This window comes from Beta vulgaris, chromosome 6, assembly GCF_026745355.1.
Source record: "Beta vulgaris subsp. vulgaris cultivar EL10 chromosome 6, EL10.2, whole genome shotgun sequence".
Lineage (NCBI taxonomy): Eukaryota > Viridiplantae > Streptophyta > Magnoliopsida > Caryophyllales > Amaranthaceae > Beta > Beta vulgaris.
Window position 1 is genome coordinate 68,409,080 of NC_079207.1, and position 19,781 is coordinate 68,428,860.

Genomic DNA, 19,781 nt, shown 5'->3' on the forward strand with positions numbered 1-19,781 from the left:
TTTGATAATTCTAAATTGAGGAGATTGAAATAATACAGAAGAACGAATGATGAGATGAGAGTGATGAGTTGTTTGGAAAAAATACTGAAGTTTTGGTGTATTTATAGAGAAATGAAAAAATTAGTTGTTCCAAATTTAGCTGTTGTAAAATTAGCCGTTGCTTGGTGCATATGGATTATGGACGTTGCAAAATCTGAAAATTTCACTCTTGCAATACATTGTGTATTTGTGATATTGTACTTATTATGTGTTGTCATTGTCACAATGTCATCAATTATCAGGCCATCCCACGGGCCTAAACGGGCCAACTTAGCGGGCTCGTGTCGGACCTAGGCTGACTTTTAAATTCCCCAAACGTTAACGGCCCACAACCCATATTATGAGCAGCGGGCCGGGTCGGGCCCATAGCAGGCTCGGGCCAGTCCGGACCGGGCTTAGAACAGGCTGGGCTCGGACAGCCCGCGGGCCAGCCCGGCCCATGGCCACCTCTAGTGTGGCCTTACCCCTACGCCAACCAAACGCCCCCTAAAAAAATTGGAGGTGTTAGAATTACATCATGTGTAAAACAAAATAAACAGTAAATGAGTTTTACGAAGGTTGTGTTGTTTGGTTTTGTTGTGAAATTTAAGGAATCTCTTCCCTCCTTATCTTCGTTATTCTGCCATAGCAGAGGAGGAACCGCGGCGCACAGTAAGGAAAAAGGAGCCGTTATCTCCATGCTAACTCTAGCTAAGTTAGAGAGAACTTATCTCTTTCTCTCTCCTCAACATTCAATGTATTTTCTCTCTTTCTTACACCCTTTTCATATTGTTGTTTGAACAACTTGAGCAAATTGTAATCTTTCTCTCTTGTTGGCTGAATTTTGAAACTACTTCTGGAAATATTGATTGGAAAATGTTGGGTGTTTGTTCCATGAATTTTTAATGGGTTTGAATTTGAACATCTTAGAATTATTGTTTGCATATTATCTGTTTGATGAAAGTACAGAAAAACCTTACATTAGTTTTAGGGTGGGAAAGGAAAAAAAATGTTAATTTGGGTGACATATAAATGTGCGTTTTGTTTGAATTTCTTCTTTTTTACTTGTGAGTTGTGAATTTTGATGTATTGATAATGTGTTTGCAGTTGGTATGTCTCCTGCTGACCATGCTAACTTGTGGATAACTGAGGCCAAGGTAATGTGATCTTTCATTGGACCAATTATGACAAGCCATGTCCGAGTTGTTTATGCAATGATACAATGTGAATTCAAATTTTATTTTTCGCCTAAGTCGGGCATCACCCTATTATGTTCAGATATTCATGGTGTTCTTCTAAATTCTTTAAGTTCTCTATATATTTTCAATGTATGTGTTGATATCATGGCAACTTTGTTACCAAAATGTTACCCATGTGCATTTTAGCAGATGGTTTGTCCAGTAAATTGCCATTACAATTGTTTTATAAGAGACAGTAGATGGACGTGTCATGATGCAATTTCAAGGGTGAAGCCTCGATTTCCACCATCAAATAGCGGACTTGACAAACATTATGGAGGGACTTCGGGAAGGATATACACAACGAGGCCTAAAACTCATTTACAAGGTTCATTAACGCAGGAGCAGCAGCTTCCTGTTCAACCTTCTATAACTGCCTTGTCTAGAGGTATTATGGGTGTGATTGTATTTGGATATATGAAACTTTGTCTTTTAAGTAGGCTGCTGAACACTTAATGCTTTCAGCGGTTTGACAGATCAAGAAGACATTGTGGAATACAGTGAGAGTGATTCCTTGCCTGATAAACCCTTCTTAGATGATGTTATTGTTTCCAATGGATACTACTATAGAAGCGAAAATGCAGTTTGTTTGACTGATGAGAGGACCAAATTTACTGAAAGGAACCAGTTTGTGGAGGAGCCCTGGCTATTGCAGTCGTATACTACCTCTCACTATAATGAAGAAGACTTCGATGTTAACATGGATTTAACGAATGAAGTAGGAATTTCAAATTTTCTTCCAAGTGTTTATTCTGAGTCACAACCATCATCAAATGATTTTAGATATGGTGATGATTCCAGAAGTGAAATTTTGTATCATCAAGCTGGTGAACACTTCAGTTCATTCTGGTCACACTCTGAGAGAAGCCATCCTGTTGAGGAGCCCTGGTTGCTATATCCAATGCTCGATCCTTCAGAAACTGATGTGACTTCAGCTATTGGATCTCCTACCATCAAGGAGCGTACTGAAGCTGAGGCACGTCTTTTGGATCTTCAGGAACAGCACCATCAAATTTCAGAGAAGCTGCTCTCTGGAACAGAGAGTAATCTGCTTCCACCAGTGGGTTCAGTCTCTACTGAGATATTAATCAACTGCTCTATCTGTACCATGCAAAGGATAGCTGTACTTGAAGATGGAAATCTAGTTGAGTTATTATTGGAGCCAGTCAAAAGTAACGTCCAATGTGATAGTGTTTACCTGGGAGTTGTTACGAAACTTGTTCCTCATATGGGTGGTGCATTTATTAATATAGGGAGCTCCAGACCCTCTCTTATGGACATCAAGCATTATAAGGAGCCTTTTCTATTTCCACTCTTTTCTTCTTCAAAGGAAAAAGATGTAAGCAGCTCTCCACCATGCGTGCCTGAGAAGAACTTAGATATCAGTCAGCTCAAACAAGCATTCTTGGAAGAAGATGATGAACTCTCTGATGATGATGTGGACGTTGAATTTGAGGATGATGAGTTTGAGGAACATGTCGATGATGACATTGATTCCAAAGAAGTTCGAATGGCGAATGTTACTGGGGTTAATGGTGATGGAACTAGATCAGATCTTGTGGGATTTACAAATCAGTTGGAAGGGAATGGGAACCATTTGAAATTTCAGTCGAATTCTCATCTCTCTCATGTGCAAAAACATAAAAGCACCAACATCCACAGTGCTGAAGAAATGTGGGCTCTTGTCCGCAAAGGCACCAAGATACTAGTGCAAGTAGTGAAAGAGGGATTAGGTAAAAAAGGTCCCACATTAACTGCTTATCCAAAGCTTAGGAGTAGATTTTGGGTGAGAACAGTAACTTTAAGTTTCTTTTTCTTGATGTATATGCGTATTTAAGCTATCAGCTATCAAGAGGTTCAGATAGATTTTTCCTATGAAATTCGTGACCCACTCTGCTTTCCCCACTAGGTATTGATCACTCGGAGCAATAGTGTTGGAGTATCAAAGAAAATTTCTGGTGTTGAACGCACACGTTTGAGAGTCATAGCAAAATCTTTGAAGCCTTCTGGTTTTGGTGTGACCATCAGAACTGTTGCTGTTGGTCATTCTATGGACGAACTGCGGAAAGACTTGGAAGGGTTGCTGTCAACCTGGAGAAATATCGTAGAACATGCAAAATCTGCTGCACTTGCAGCAGATGAAGGTGTTGAAGGTGCTGTACCTGTCATTCTACACCAGGCAATGGGGCAGACGCTATCTGTTGTCCAGGATTATTTTAATGAGAAGGTTTGCTGCCGTTGAGAGAAATTACCTTTTATACTCTTTCTATATTCAGGTCATAGAAATTTGGAAGTACTTTTTTTAAGAGTCAAGTATCCAATTTCTCAGATCTTTAAATATCCTGTTCATGATCAAATTTTACATACCTTACTTATAAATTAAATTTATTTCTTTTCAGGTTAAGAGAATGGTAGTTGACTCCCCAAGGACTTACCACGAGGTATGATACCCACTCCTTAAATGTCCAATCCTGCCCGCCACCCCTCTTTCCCCTTTCTCTTTATTTTAATTATTATTGTTGGTTTAATGCCTAATCCAGAAGTGTTGACAAATTCAGAGGTAAAGATGATTGCCAGATCTTGGTTGATCTTAATTAATTAATTCAACTATATGCTGCCTGGATGTAGTTATTGTCACAGTTCACAATGTATATTTGTCGTTCCTCTATTTGCTTTGGGAAATAGAAATTGAGTTCGATCCGAGTCTAGGAAATCATTGACAATCGCTGATCTTAACTTTCCTAATTTTAAATCCTCTACCATCCTTGTTGTCGAGCCTAACAATATATTCGATGAAAGCGGAGATACTTTGGACATGCTTGTGCTGTTACTCCTTCCAGTCTGTGTAATCAGGCCTATGAACTTCCTCATTCTTTTCTCGTCAGGGATAAACTTCTATAATCATCTTTGGTGTAATGTGTTATGTAGGTAGCTTGAAAAACCAAATTAGTTAAAATGCCATTCATCAAATTGCGATTCTTATGTCATTCTTCTTTCCAGGTGACTAATTATCTGCAGGATATTGCGCCGGAGCTCTGTGATAGAGTTGAGCTACACAAGAAAAAAGTTCCCTTGTTCGACGAGTTCAATATTGAAGAAGAGATCAATAATATTCTCAATAAAAGGTGAGGAAGTGAGGGTCAAGTTTTCGGAGATGTAGTATTTTTTGTTTATTGCTCCAATATTTGCTTTTTTAAACCATTCTCTTGTGCTTTGCTGAATGTTTTAATCTGATGGTTTATGCTAAGCTATTTTTTTTACTGGTCTTGACTTGTTATGGTTGAACTGCATTTATATTGACATTTCTGTTCTCTAGACCCTGCAAGTAGAGGTATACTGACTTGGTTTTGCAGCCATTCATATGAATATGGTATATGCCATTTATATTAAGATCATTACTGGTAATTCTTAGCTCAAAAGTTGTTAAGGTGGCGTTTATATTTGGGGGAAAGGGGGGGGGGGGGTTTCATGAAAGAATAAGATATTCAAGACCGCTGGTTCTCTTAAGTGGTGTTTGGTAATTTTTTCTTTTCTTTTTTCCTCCCCCTTTTCTCTCTTTTTGGTAACCCAACTTTCTTATTCTGGTTTTCCTCTCCCCACAGACACACGAAGGGCTTTCAGTTTCCCCAAACTCTTTACACAATCAAGAGAGGGTAACCCGACCTTACCCACCACTATACACATTCCTAACTCTACCTCCATCACCTTTCTACCAATATTTTACCCTCGCCACCCGGACCGCCACAAGTCCACTACCCTAACACCCCCATCCTATGTTACCTGGACTTGGCCACCTGGGATACCCATATCAAACGCGGATATGTGTCTAAGAATCACCACTCCCAAAATCGCTACTCCTTCCGGTGTTGACCATCATCAACTGCCACCAATCACATTGTCCCCATCTAGTGCTTATTGTCGTACCACTTATTTGACCCAGAAGTGTGAGTCTATGATCCTCTGCCACTAGCTATGCCAACTTCCACCTTATTATCTTCTAGAAGCCTAGATTCACCATTTAGATTAAAAAAAAAGCATAAGAGAGGATAAACAGAAACTGGATTAGGCCCTCGCTGTTGTTGTCTTCATTCAAAACTAGCAACTTCTAAACCTTGCAAGTTTGTGCAACACATCAGCCTAATAACAGACAGATAATTACATATAAGAGGAGGGGTAAGAAGGGTAATGGCCAGGATCTGTCATTCCAAATGACAGCTGAGCAAATCAGAAGGGCCAAGTGGCAGGAGGAGAGAGGGCAAGGACAGAATAGAGGCAGAGAATGATTCTCCACTACTACGTGTACTGGGTGGGTAATGATTGTGAAGGCAGTAGAGTGGATGAAAGGAGGCTTATAAATAGTAGGAAGGAGAGAGAAATAATTATCCAGAAAATTACTTGTTATTTCTATAGTTCAGTGGGAGAGTCTCACCTCTCGAATGTGAGCCTAGTTGTGTAAAAGTGTTGATCTTTCGATCCATTTCAATACAACATATCTTAATCTTTCGCTTACTATTTCTTCTGTTTTGAGTATTGGAGCTGGTTTACAGCAGTTGGTATCAGAGCAAGGTGACTGTCAATGGCTCCTACACAAATACAGAGGGTGGAACAACTAGAACAGGACTTTGTGGGACTACATGCCTCCATGAATGAGGTGATGCTGAACCAGCAAACCATGGGGGAGAAGTTATCTAGCAATGACGCAGCTGAGGGAGGAACAACGGAGGTTTATGGCAGAGATGAAGGAGTTATTGTCTAACCCTAGAACACCTGGCCAGGATTCGTCAGCCACCTTCAGTGTTCGATAACCCCAAAACTTGCAAATCCTCAATAACCCTCCAGCCCAACCAGGTTTTCAACCACCACCATATCACCAACCCACCCCACCACCAGATCACCCAAACCTTCATAACAACCAACCACCACCCAACATTCCGTTCAACCACCACTTCCGAGCCGGACACCAGGAAGAAATGGTCCCGCACCCACCGCCTTACACACCCAACCCACCGACATCCACACATGGCAACTGGAGATTCAAAAAGTTGGACCTACCTCTTTTTGATGGAGTCAATCCCGACGGATGGATTTTAAGGGCGGAGAGATATTTCCGGTTCTACCGACTGGAGGAGACGGAAAAAGTAGAAGCGGCGGTTGTGGCCTTAGAGGGCGACGCCCTATTGTGGTTCCAGTGGGAGAATGGGCGGAGTTTTCGGTGGGAGGAGCTCAAAGGTTTGTTACTCAGGCAGTTTCGACCGGCGGCGGCTGGAAGTCTGCACGAACAGTGGCTCGCGCATGAACAAGAAGGAAGCGTGGTGGAGTATAGAAGGAGATTCATTGAACTTTTGGCCCCTTTGGAAGGAATCCCAGAAGAAGTAGCAAAATGTCAGTTCATAAACAAACTCAATGGTGATATTCGGGCCGAAGTTAGACTTCTAAACCCTTCTACTCTTGACATGGCCATGGATATGGCTGTTAAGGCTGAAGACAAATTGAAGTGGGCCGGCCCACGAAAAATAAACTTAACCCAGAACCGACCACAAAATTCCCTTGCAACCCATTCAGCTTATCTACAGCCCACTCCCACATCTTACAGAACCCACACCCAAAGTTACAACAAACCAAACAATCAAACTTACCAACCATCTCAGAATGGATCCAACAACTTCTCCAACAGATCTACCGCCACCTCCCATAACTTTCCGGCCAGAAATTTTCCGATCACGAACCCCATGCGAGGTAGCGGCGAAGTTCGGCGGTTGAGTGAGAAGGAGATGCAGCAAAAACGGGAGAAGGGTCTGTGCTTTCGCTGCGATGAGAAGTGGAATGTGGGACATAGGTGTCGCCGGCGAGAGCTCAGTGTATTAGTGTGTGCGGAGGAGGAAGGCGACGAAGTGGAGGCGTTGTTAGGGGACACGGAGGTGGAAGAGGTAAGGGAGGATGCCACCATTGAGAACCAACCAGAAATTTCGCTGAATTCTGTTGGGAATCAATACACCGAAGACAATGAAAATGCGGGGACAGATTAAAGGTCAGGCAGTGGTGGTCATGGTGGACCCCGGGGCCACGCACAACTTTCTATCCAAGGCCACCATTGAGAAGCTGAGCATTCCCATTTTTCCCACCAAAGGATTTGGAGTGACACTCGGTACCGGAGAAGCTATCCAAGGCCAAGGTGAGTGCAAATTCGTTGTATTACAATTGCAGGGTGTTGAAATTGTGGAGGATTACTTACCTCTTGATTTGGGAAACTCTGATTTAATTCTGGGAATTCAGTGGTTGGAGAAACTTGGCACCATGACCAATAACTCGAAGACTCAAACTCTGAGATTTAATAAGGGAAAAGAGGTAGTAACGTTAAGAGGGGATCCTTCTCTGGGAAGGACGTTAATATCGTTAAAAAATATGGTGAGGACCTTAGCCAAGGAGGGAGGGGGATACTTGGTGGAGTTAAATTGGATGGAAGGGGATGGCAGGACAAAGCAACCAGAAATTCCTTGGTTTTTACGGGAGGTGCTAGAGGATAACAAGGAGGTGTTTGCAGATTTGAGTGAGCTGCCACCATATCGGGGACATGAACACGCTATCACCTTGAAGGAAGGGTGTGATCCAGTGAGCGTTCGCCCATACCGGTATCCCCAAATCCAAAAAAATGAGATTGAGCACCTCATTGAAGACATGCTGAAGGCCGGCCTCATTAGACCATCAAGCAGCCCTTTTTCTAGCCCGGTGCTTTTGGTCAAAAAGAAGGATGGAAGTTGGCGGTTTTGCGTGAATTATAGGGCCTTGAACAAATCTACAGTTCCCCACAAATATCCCATTCCCATTATTGATGAGTTACTTGATGAGCTAAGAGGAGCAACAGTTTTCACCAAACTTGATTTGACATCCGGCTATCATCAAATCCGGATGCGGGAAGGAGATGAGCATAAAACCGCCTTCCGGACTCACCAAGGGCATTATGAGTTCATGGTAATGCCGTTTGGCCTCACCAATGCCCCGGCCACCTTTCAATCCCTCATGAATAGTGTCTTCAAGCCTTATTTGCGCAAGTTCGTACTGGTGTTTTTTGATGACATTCTTATCTACAGCCCTTCCCAAGAAGCCCACAAACACCACCTATACATCATCCTCCAAACACACTGAACCATCACAAGCTTCTGGCGAATCTACAGAAATGCGACTTTGGCAAGGCTGAAATTGCTTATCTTGGCCAAACTATATCTGCCGCTGGAGTAGCAGTAGATATGGAGAAAATCAGAGCCATGGTATCATGGCCTTTACCACAGAACATCAAAGAGTTGCGCGGTTTCCTCGGTCTCACAGGTTACTATTGGAAATTCGTGGCAGGCTACGCTAAGATAGCCCACCCTCTCACCCAACTTCTCAAAAAAGACAGCTTCAATTGGTCCCCCGAGGCTACACTAGCATTTGAGGAACTCAAACGGGCCATGACTACCGTGCCTATCTTAGCCCTCCCTGATTTTTCGAAGGTCTTTACTGTGGAAACCGATGCCTGCAGCTATGGTTTGGGAGCGGTATTATCCCAGGAGAATCACCCAATTGCGTATTTCAGTCAAACATTGGGGCCGAGAGCCAAGCTTAAATCCATCTATGAAAAGGAGCTCATGGCAATTGTAATGGTCGTGCTCAAGTGGAGGCATTACCTTTTGGGGAGGAGATTTGTTATTAAGACGGATCAACAAAGTCTTAAGTTCTTGATGGAGCAACGGGAAATTGGGCCAGAGTATCAACGTTGGGTAAGCAAACTTATGGGTTTCACCTTTGATATTAGTTACCGGTCTGGAATCACGAACACAGTAGCAGATGCTCTGTCGAGAAAAATGAACGCTGAAGGTGAGTGTAACAATATGAGCACTTCGTGCAAGTTTGCATGGGACCACTGGTTGCCACAAATCAAACAAGATTCGTTTGTGCAGCAGGTGACGCAAGATATACTGGCCGGGAAACCAACTCCTAAGGGGTATACAGTACATCAGGATCAATTGTTGTACAAGGGAAGGTTAGTTGTTCCCGCAAAATCCCCCCTTGTTAACTTACTGTTGAGAGAATACCATGATAGTCCTGCTGGAGGACACTCGGGAGATCTAAAGACGTATCAGCGGCTTGCTACGGAGTGGTTTTGGCCAGGAATGAGGAGGGCAGTTTGGCGGTATGTTCAAGCTTGTAGCATTTGTCAACAAAACAAATACTCTTCCCTTAGCCCCGGAGGATTACTTCAACCATTACCCATACCCGGACAGGTATGGGAGGAAATCAGTCTTGATTTCGTGGAAGGCTTGCCACCTTCTCAGGGAAAAGACACCGTACTTGTGGTGGTGGATAGACTCACCAAGTACGCGCACTTCATAGGGTTACGGCACCCATTCACAGCCCCGACAGTGGCAGAAGTCTTTACGAAAGAAATTATTCGGCTACATGGCACTCCAACCAGCATTGTCTCAGATAGGGACAAGGTTTTTCTCAGCCTGTTTTGGAAAGAAATTTTCAAATTACAAGGGACTTCCCTTCAGTACAGCACAGCTTACCACCCCCAATCTGATGGGCAAACGGAGGTGGTAAACAAATGCCTTGAGTCATACCTGCGCTGTTTCATCAATGGCAAACCACGAACATGGCATAAGTGGCTTCATTGGGCCGAATACTGGTACAATACCAGCATACATTCTGCCACAGCTTGCACACCCTTCAAGGCTCTTTACGGAAGGGACCCACCTCAGATCACTTAGTACAATAGAGGGCAAACCCCCGTGTCGTCTGTGGAGGAGCAACTTATTGAAAGGGATGCAATTCTAGATGATCTCAAGGCTCACCTTATGAAATCACAACATAAGATGAAGTTGTATGAGGATGGAAAAAAAAGGGATGTGAACTTTGAAGTGGAGGATAAGGTGTACCTTAAACTTCAGCCATACCGTCAGAATTCTCTCGCCAAGCGCACCAATGATAAACTGGCAGCACGTTACTATGGACCTTTTCGGGTTATTCAGAAGGTGGGAAAGGTAGCCTACAAACTTCAGCTACCTGAGGAGAGTCGAATCCATCCCGTGTTCCATGTCTCCCAACTGAAATTAGCTATCGGTGCCAACACAGCCAATCCCATCATACCTCCCCAACTGTCACCTGACTTAGTAATGGAAACGGAGCCTGAAGAATTACTAGGTGTCAGGTCAAGAACCGCCACAGCTTCACACCCCTCTGAAGTGCTCATCAAATGGAAGCATCTGCCAACTTACGAAGCTACTTGGGAAGATTTTCTAGCTCTGACAGCCAGGTTCCCTAGCTTCCACCTTGAGGACAAGGTGGCTCTTTGGGGGGCGAGTAATGCAACACATCAGCCTAATAACAGACAGATAATTACATATAAGAGGAGGGGTAAGAAGGGTAATGGCCAGGATCTCCCAAATGACAGCTGAGCAAATCAGAAGGGCCAAGTGGCAGGAGGAGAGAGGGCAAGGACAGAATAGAGGCAGAGAATGATTCTCCACTACTACGTGTACTGGGTGGGTAATGATTGTGAAGGCAGTAGAGTGGATGAAAGGAGGCTTATAAATAGTAGGAAGGAGAGAGAAATAATTATCCAGAAAATTACTTGTTATTTCTATAGTTCAGTGGGAGAGTCTCACCTCTCGAATGTGAGCCTAGTTGTGTAAAAGTGTTGATCTTTCGATCCATTTCAATACAACATATCTTAATCTTTTGCTTACTATTTCTTCTGTTTTGAGTATTGGAGCTGGTTTACAGCAGTTTGTTTGAACACCAAGTCTCCACCTTCGAGGCTTAAATTAAACACCTGAGATCAAAATCAGTATAATGATGGATGATTAGTGGGTGAGGTAGATTGTAGTGCCCTAGAAAGTGGCAGTAGTGGTGAGATGAGTGATGCTTGGGTTGGAAACTTGGGTTTTTAGGGAAGGAAGAGAATGAAAGCAAGGTTGGAGGGTTTTAAAAGCCTTTCTTCACTCTAACCAAAGAGTAGGGAGAAAATGACCAAAATTAGTATTAGGTCTTGGTGATGAGCAAAATAATTGGTCATTACTTTCTCTCTATCTCTCTCCTGTCACTTATCCTAAAAGGGATATTTTATTTCATGACAGGGATCAGGGATCATCGTTTTCCTTTGTAATAAGTTCACAATTTGGAAACCTGTGATTGATTGGAGAAAAAAGCTTCTCAAAAGTCAGGAATAAGTATTACTTATTTGAGAGCATTGGAGAAAGAGTTGAAGCATTATTTAAATGCTCGATTATTATGTCACAATACTTTTAGTCCGATGAAGATGCATTATTATTAAAATCCTATATGACTGCAGGAAATGGATGACCTCTGTCTTTCCTAATAGGGACTTGGATCTAGAAAGAAGAATGATGATAAGTGAAGAAAAAAACTTTGAAGCAACATCTATCTGTAAAGTTTTTGGAATTGAGCTCTATAATGTCTATCAAACTACCTTGAACTCCAGATCCTATTCTAAGTTCAATACCTTGTTCCTGCTATCATCTTGTATATTAGATCCTTATTCCTTACACAGAAATACCAGACATTTCAGGGTGGTCCTCAACATCTGACATGTACACTGCGATTTTTTGCTTATCACCTGGAATAAAAAGCATTGCAGAACTAAACATTCCAATTTTCATCCATTAGCTTATGCAAACAATCTGGAAGTCTAACTTCCTGCTTTTCTTTTCGGGATTTCCCGGGAAAATTTTCCTCTTTTAAGTTAAAGTTACTTTCTCTCTTAGTCACACCAACACAATTTTCTATCTCAATTCCAATACCTTCTCTTGCTAGTTGCTACCTTTTCTCTCTCTAAATTTGGAGATAACAATATATTGTGCATGACTGTAGAGCCACTATACCTAATTGTTAGAATACCTCTGGTATCTGTCTAAAGAAACAAAATTTGGTTAAATTTCATGAATAACAAATACATAATTACATATATTAAGAACTTTAAAATGTTCCCTATTCTAGATAGTAGAGTTTTCACAGCTGACGATGCTACAACTTTCTACATCCTTGCCAAAAATACATTTTTAGATGACAGTCCAGTGAAGCAATATAAGACTTGGTAGACGATGATCACTTCGGTATCTCCAGTTAATTTTTGCTCAGGTGATAGACGCCACACGAAAAATACAAGAGCGAAAAGGTGGATAGAGGAAGTTAACCAGGATTGGCGTGTGTCTGTCACTGACAATCACAGTACTCAAGCGTCCTTTTCACTTTGTTGGTCACACACAAACTCTAGTTCATGCTGCAATTCTGGAGAAACTACATTCAGGGTTTGAAGGTAGTCAATATCCATGTATTCCCAACTTGTGTACGCATCAAAAAGTGTGCTTGCACAGTTTTAGTTTCCTTCCTGAGTAGTAAAATCATCCCACGTTTGTTATTTTTGAATCATCAACCAAAGGCAAGTGCTTTAGATTGTGCTGATTGCAACTTGTTGACAGGGTTGCTCTTCCAAATGGAGGCTCTTTGGTGATTGAACAAACAGAAGCATTAGTCTCTATAGATGTGAATGGAGGACATGGCATGTTTGGTCAAGGGGCCTCACAAGAGAAAGCTATTGTTGATGTCAACCTAGCTGCTGCAAAACAAGTGCGTGACACCCTTTTGTATTTTGTCTTGACAAGTCTATCTGCAGGTGCTTTGTGCTTGGAAAAGGAACTAATGCATTTTCTGGTTATACAAAATCAAATAAAAATATATACTGATTATAATTTTCTCTTCTTTGAACAAATAAACTTTTAACTTTGTCATAGATTCTTATGAACCAATTCTAGCGAAATTAAGTGATAAACGGTGTTTGATTTTATGTATTGCACCAATCTTTTTATGATTTGATTTATTTTTAGGGAGAAGTTTTTGTTTTGCAGACGTTTCCTTTTCTTTTTGATAGATCTTGGAGAATAACATGTTATAGTTTCTTGTATAAACTTTATATTTGAAGACTTCTGGAGATATAGTTAATGCACACCTTTAGCCTCAAGAACTAACATCATTATAAAATAATCAGTTCTCTTCTATTGTTTCATGAGAGAAATGAACTGAAACAGATGGATACAAAAAGTTATAGATGCTCCTAATGGTAGATTTTTCTCCTTGTTAGATCGCAAGGGAATTGCGTCTCAGGGATATTGGTGGCATCATTGTGGTAGATTTTATTGATATGATGGATGATTGTAAGTAAACCTCTGCCACATTCCCTCTCTCCCTCTGTTCCTGATGTATGTTTGCATTTAGCAGCTTTTTTTGCACTTAGGATGATGGTGGTAGATAAAATGATGGAAACTTTAGGAAGTGGATTTTGAATGTATTGAGATTGAAGATATGCTTACTAAATCCTTTGTGAACTGAGTCAACTTTCTTGATAGGCCATATCAAGTTGGTAGGCTTCATTCCTGGCAAATGTAATCATGTTGTCTGACACTTTTTCCGATTGATTACCCTGAAATGAGACCTTACATCATTTCTATGAGCAATACCTTTCAAGAGATGGCTGAAAAGACAGCGGTCTCAGTGAACTTACTTCTGGCCTCAATCCCTTATTTTTTGGACTTGGAGTATGGAACTTTATTTTCCATCATACCTTGTAGGTAGAAGGAAATTCTGTTGATATATCATCGCACTCCCGGATGGAATTAGAAAAAATTAATGGTGCTAAACTTAATTAGATATGTTATTTCATAGCATAATAAACATCTTTGTCATCCATTTTTCTGTTAGGTAGAGTGAAGACTGAATTGTAAAGGAATCACCATTCCACCAGACTTACCATCTTTATTTTACTTGTCGGATACAGCTTATTTTTTTAGTAAGCGTCATTTTTTGCTTGCTTCTGCTGAGTAAACATAGAACGCAAATGCCAAACAAAATTCTCTCACCTTTCTTAACTCATTTCTTTCAATTGTAATTTATTATAATTTCTTTTATCAATTATTGAAGTTCCTTATGTGAGATAGGGCGTAGTTTAGACAGAAGACAATAATTAGGAGTTCCTGTTCGAAAACGAGAACCGATCAATATATTTTCTTGTTTTTCCCTTGCTTCTCCGTTCTTCTAACGGGCAACTTCTTTCCAGCAAACAAAAGATTAGTCTATGAAGAAGTCAAGAAGGCAGTTGAGAGGGACCGCTCGTTGGTCAGGGTTGCTGAATTGTCCAAACATGGACTGATGGAGATCACAAGAAAGAGGGTATGTTTTGAATGTTAATGCTTTATACTTGACACAGGGAGAGTTTCTTTTTGTTCTTTTTTTCAAGAAGTGATCTTTTGGTAAATATATGTGAAATTTCAATCAAAAAAATTTACTTTAGTGATCTTTTAGGATAGAAGAGTTACAAAAACAGGTCTCTTATTATCTATTTATACCTGCAAGGCTGCAAGCTGCAACATAAAATTTTAGCCATGTATGCTGGTTTTTTAGTTACATTAGCAACTGGCTGTTCTTCCTGACATGGTTTAAACAGGTGCGCCCCAGTGTGACGTTTATGATAAGTGAACCATGTACCTGCTGCCATGGGACAGGGAGAGTTGAAGCTCTAGAGACGTCCTTCTCAAAAATTGAGCATGAAATTTGCCGCTTGCTAGTAAGTAAAAGCTTTTTGTTTAAGACATCTTCCGTTGCTTCACCCTATTGATAGTGGAGGCAAACATCCAAGTAGATACAAACATGCGTTAAACACTTGAACTTCGAACTCAGTTTTCCTTTTAATAACCTTCAAGGATTTTCTGGAAATTGTAGATGCTCTTACTCATTAGGCAAGGGACGAGATTGGTTATAGTATCTCCAAATTATATTCATTTATAATCTCTTATTATATTCATTTAGCAACTTTTTTTTTGTCAGGCAACAATGGACCAGAAGGCAGACCCTGAGGACCCCAGGTCCTGGCCCAGATTGTTGCTGAGAGTTGACAGTTACATGTGTGACTACTTGACCTCAGGGAAAAAGTCAAGGCTTGCCACTCTGAGTAGTTCTTTGAAAGTTTGGATTCTTTTAAAGGTATGGCTGATTTGCAATCATTATAGCTTACCGAGTAGACAATGGTGAAATTTGGTCTTCGATTCTTGTCAGTTGGCAGAGAGTTTCTTATCTAAGTTTACTAATGCACATCTTGGGAATCTAATGGCTCCAGCCGCATGAATTGAAAGGCTTGAGGCCGAACTGCACATAATACAAATATATTTCTAGAAAATTATATCAACCCTATGGTCAGAGTTGTAGAAGTTTGCATTTAAAATTTGACATGGCTGACTCTCGGAGTTCAATTTTTGTAATGCTTAAATTGTGACTCTGACCTGCCATAGCCAGTATGTAGGGGAATTGGGTCACCATAAGGTTTGCAGCCTTGTAGCCATGGATATTGGAGGTATGATCCTCGTCATATGGTTATGCTAGATTTTTAAATGGTTACGGTCTTGGTATGTGTTGTATATTTGGTATATTTGACAGATGTACAGCCTAGCGTTGACAAGGAAAATAATCCCTAAAGGCAAGAAGATAACCTAATGCGTATAAGTAATTAATTGATTTGCTTTATAATTGAATTTTGTCATACGAGTTTTTCTTTATATCATCAAGGATGCATTTTCTTCACCTTAATAAATTAAGTTTCAGGTCCAATAAGTTCAGTTCAGTTCAGATAAGTTTCAATGAGGTCCAATCAGGGCAATAAGTTTTAGTCAGGTCTAATAAGGTCCAATAAGTTCCAATCAAGTGCAATAAGTTTCAATCAGGTCTAATAAGGTCCAATAAGTTCCAATCAGGTGCAATAAGTTCCAATTAGGTCTAATCAGGTCCAATAAGTTTCAATAAGGTCCAAATAGTCAACGATCAATAAACATTTGTATTATTGTCCATTATTTTTTATAATTCATATCACTATTAGCTAATTATGTTATTATTAGAATTTTAATTAAAGTACCACAACGATTATATCGTATTATACTTGTTTTATTGTTTATTATTTTATTAAATATTTGTATTATTGTCTATTATTTTATTATTCATATTACTATTAGCTGATTATGTTATTATTAAATTTTTTAATTAAAGTACCACAATGTATAGTATTATACTTGTATTATTGTCTATTATTTTATTATTCATATCACTATTAACAAGACTATTATATATATTAGTGGTGAAAGTTGTATATATGCAAGTATATAAATAATATATTTTTTTTGTTAAATTGTTTATCTTAAGAGATAATAAATAATAATTATTTTATTAAAGGGAACATTTTAATAATTATTTCATAATAAATTTTGAGGGGTAGTATTTACGTTAGGGGTAAAAATTATGTTATAAGTCATCAATTTTTTTGTCTAATAATGTCAAATAAGTTCAAATTAGGTCCAATAAGGTCTAATAAGTTTCATTCAGGTCCAATAAGGTCTAATAAGTTCCAATCAAGTCAATAAGTTTCAATCAGGTCCAATAAGTTCCAATAAGGTTCAATCAGATCCAATAAGTTGAATCAAGTCCAATCAGGTCCAATAAGTTCACTTCAGATAAGTTTAGGATTATTCAGGTGAAGAGAACGCACCCTAAGATTTCGCAAATTATCATTCACTTGCATACGGTCCTTCTACGTGGACCCAAATAAAAATAACAATAAAGTAACAAGGATAGATCTCAATCCTCAAGTGGATGGAGGTTTCTTGTCAATCACAGTCAAAAAGATGAATTCAAATCCCAATGAACATTTTTGATTTCAACAAAGCCTAAAGATAGCACAAAACTTTTCAATTTTCATAAATTCAACTCATGCTTCTAGAGTGGAATTAGACAGTTAGATTTATGGCTTTTGGCCTTAAGCTGGTTTTTGGTTCTATCTTTATATTCTAGTTTTTGGAACTCAGGCCTTGTGGAACTTAGGCGCTGTTAGACTTGGCTCTAAACTGTTTACATGCTCAACCAGGGAAGTCTATCATTTAGTTTATCTAGTTGACAACAATACTTCCCCAAGTTCTGTCAAAGGATGCTGTTGGGCTTGTTGTTTTTGGTACCTTCTCTCTCCCCCTAACTTCTTTTGGGGTTGAAGAGGAAGTTGTAGCCTGAAAGTATATATACTTATTTTAAAAAAACAGGGGTACATCAGTGATTTGGAGCAGGAAAGTATTTTGGAAAATTCCGGGCAGTGCTCTTCTAATTTGCCAATTACATAAGTTAATATGTTTTTTCACCTCAAAAAAAAAGTTAGTGCATCTTTTGGTATTTTGATAGTAACTTTACTTACGTTTTTTTACAAGGAAAGAAAAACATCAAAACACATAAACGTATCCAGCTAGATAGATTGTCAAGCCAACATCGATTATTTGCAGCCTTTAAGAGTTTTAACCATCCAAAAAAGTAACAAAAGGAAAATCTTTCGAGATCAACATTGTCTATCAAAATGATTAATTAGAGCACATCTCTCTAAATATAAGAATTTAAATCATATTTTTTAATGAAATATCAGGCATGATCATTGATCAGCACAAACATAGCATTAGGTAATGGTACCATCAACCTTCCTTTTAGCTTCTTATGACGATATTTCTTTGCTTTGCTGGTGTCATCCTCATCATGTGTTCTCTTCGAGTCTCTGGTAGAGTACTTGAATCCTGATGGCTTACTCGAACAACATGTTGTGTCTCCCGAATCTGATGTGGCCAAATTGGGTTTCTTCTTTTTCTCATAACAACTGATATGAGTCCATCTAACTCTGGGAAACGGACAAAGTCTACATGCTTCTGATATATGTGTTTTCTCAGCTCTAAATAGTATAAAAGTTGCTGGGAAAATTTCGCAGAATGTAAACTTTGTCCATCGCAGACAAGTCATAAGCCTGATATATGCAGGTCTCAGTGCGCACCAGTTAGTTAGTTACACTAGTCTGTCTGTAGAACTTCGTATGATCATAGTTACAACAGTTAGTTACACTAGTCTGTCTGTAGAACTTCATATTATCATAGTTGCACGGAATGTAAAATTCTTCTCCGAGGGTATTTGTAATGAACTGCGTGCAAAGAGGGAGGAACATCTTAGGTATGTTAGAAAAGGGTAGGTTGAGGAATAAGATAGAGAGTTAGTGGGAAAGAAACTCTATGGGACAGAGAAATCAGGCTGAAAAATATGCGAGAGTTTAGTGGTTTGGTTTTTGGAGAGGTACAGGCCTCTGGAAGCTTGTTAATGTCCCTCTTTTACTGTCGATTTCCAGATTATCAATTCAATATCAGTTTTAGTCCTTAATCTTCTTTAGAGATGCCAGTTCATTGTAATATTGTTTTTAATTACTTAGACTTGAACTATGTATAGTGTAAGAATTCAACTGCAGGCGCTTGACCATTGCTGCATGCATCACTTTACCAGGTTGCGAGGAATTTCACAAGGGGTGCATTTGAAGTGAGATTACTTGCCGAAGAGAAGGAAAATCATAATCAGGAACCGGTTGGTGTGCCAACCATATCATCAGAAGCTCAGACATTGATAGCCACCAAGAGAACCAAACTGTTTCCTGTGAAGAGATGGAAGACGGGAAGAAAACTATTGCCCTGAAATTAATCGATTTTGTTTGTCCTTAAGATCGATCATCAAAAAGAAATGATGCAGAAAGAAGATTTTGTCAGTGGTGAACAGCTATTGCAGGTGTGATAAGTCAGACTGGATGGGCAGGTTGGAGCTTCACGGATAAGTCAGACTTCCATGTCACTGTGAAATGACAGAGAGAGATCTGAGAAATCCGTCGTTGCCAAACCATGTAAAGTGGCTTGGAACTTCCGTCGTTGCATTTGTTGGCTTTCTGGGTTATGGAGCTTTAGCCACCAATATCAGATTTGGAACTTCACGGAGATCAGAACAGCCATTTCTTCAATTACTGTTGTAGGTCCTAGCAAGCTTGATTGGTTAGAGATAAAAATAGTTAAACCATGTAAAGTGGCATGTATAGGGTGGTTAGCTATGATTTGTGATTTTAAATGTAGAATTTTTTCACGGACAAGAACAAGAGAATTAGTGTTTCCGTTCCGAAAACTATTTGTTTTTACATGTCCCGCAACTGCCACTTACTCGATTATTTAACCTGAATAGATTCCAAAACTAATTGCATGAATTTGACAACAGTTTTATTAAAACTTGACACGATCGAACAATGAAACACTATTTTGTCGAACAATGAGTATTTTGTAAAATTCACTAATTAAAATAAGGCTCTACAATGTCATTAACCCCAATAAATGACTCACGCCCAAATATACTCCAAACTAATGCAACCCAAACTGAATCCAATTCAAATGACCTATTTCCAACATCTAATTGTGTAATGCCTTCAAATACATGACGTAATTTAAATTCCTCGATAACAAATGAGGCCTCTCTAAAGGCTAAAATGATTCATAATCATTGAGCTTTTTCTTCATGTAACAAATCTGAAAGACCTAATTTAGCACCCATTTTAGAATTGAGAATCATATTTGGACACATGTCCAATCATGCTCCGCTCCCTTCCTG

At 39.7% G+C, this 19,781-nt stretch overlaps 1 protein-coding gene across 3 annotated transcripts; it reads left to right on the forward strand.

Annotated features, from left to right (window-relative positions):
- Nucleotides 1-575: 575 nt before the first annotated feature.
- Nucleotides 576-19,304, forward strand: LOC104897771 (ribonuclease E/G-like protein, chloroplastic). Of its 3 annotated transcripts, none has more exons than XM_010684717.4 (13): nucleotides 576-775; nucleotides 1,126-1,175; nucleotides 1,404-1,644; nucleotides 1,733-3,042; nucleotides 3,166-3,483; nucleotides 3,656-3,697; nucleotides 4,257-4,381; nucleotides 12,734-12,881; nucleotides 13,393-13,465; nucleotides 14,365-14,477; nucleotides 14,752-14,871; nucleotides 15,132-15,287; nucleotides 18,645-19,304. In XM_010684717.4, the coding sequence occupies exons 2-13, from the start codon at nucleotides 1,131-1,133 to the stop codon at nucleotides 18,828-18,830; spliced, it is 2,877 nt and encodes a 958-aa protein (XP_010683019.2). In that variant the 5' UTR covers nucleotides 576-775; nucleotides 1,126-1,130; the 3' UTR covers nucleotides 18,831-19,304. The 3 variants fall into 3 exon arrangements, with proteins under 3 accessions (XP_010683019.2, XP_010683020.2, XP_048502386.1); XM_010684718.4 differs by having other exon boundaries at nucleotides 1,407-1,644; XM_048646429.1 differs by lacking the exons at nucleotides 576-775; nucleotides 1,126-1,175 and having other exon boundaries at nucleotides 1,501-1,644; nucleotides 1,722-3,042.
- Nucleotides 19,305-19,781: the final 477 nt, after the last annotated feature.

What these genes read in the sequence shown, in the direction of transcription:
- LOC104897771 (XM_010684717.4), top strand. Translation starts at nt 1,131, where the DNA reads ATGTCTCCTGCTGACCATGCTAACTTGTGGATAACTGAGGCCAAG. An exon ending in TGTGGATAACTGAGGCCAAG is followed by an intron (nt 1,176 to 1,403) that starts GTAATGTGATCT and finishes TGTGCATTTTAG; the next exon opens with CAGATGGTTTGTCCAGTAAA. An exon ending in AGCTTAGGAGTAGATTTTGG is followed by an intron (nt 3,043 to 3,165) that starts GTGAGAACAGTA and finishes TTTCCCCACTAG; the next exon opens with GTATTGATCACTCGGAGCAA.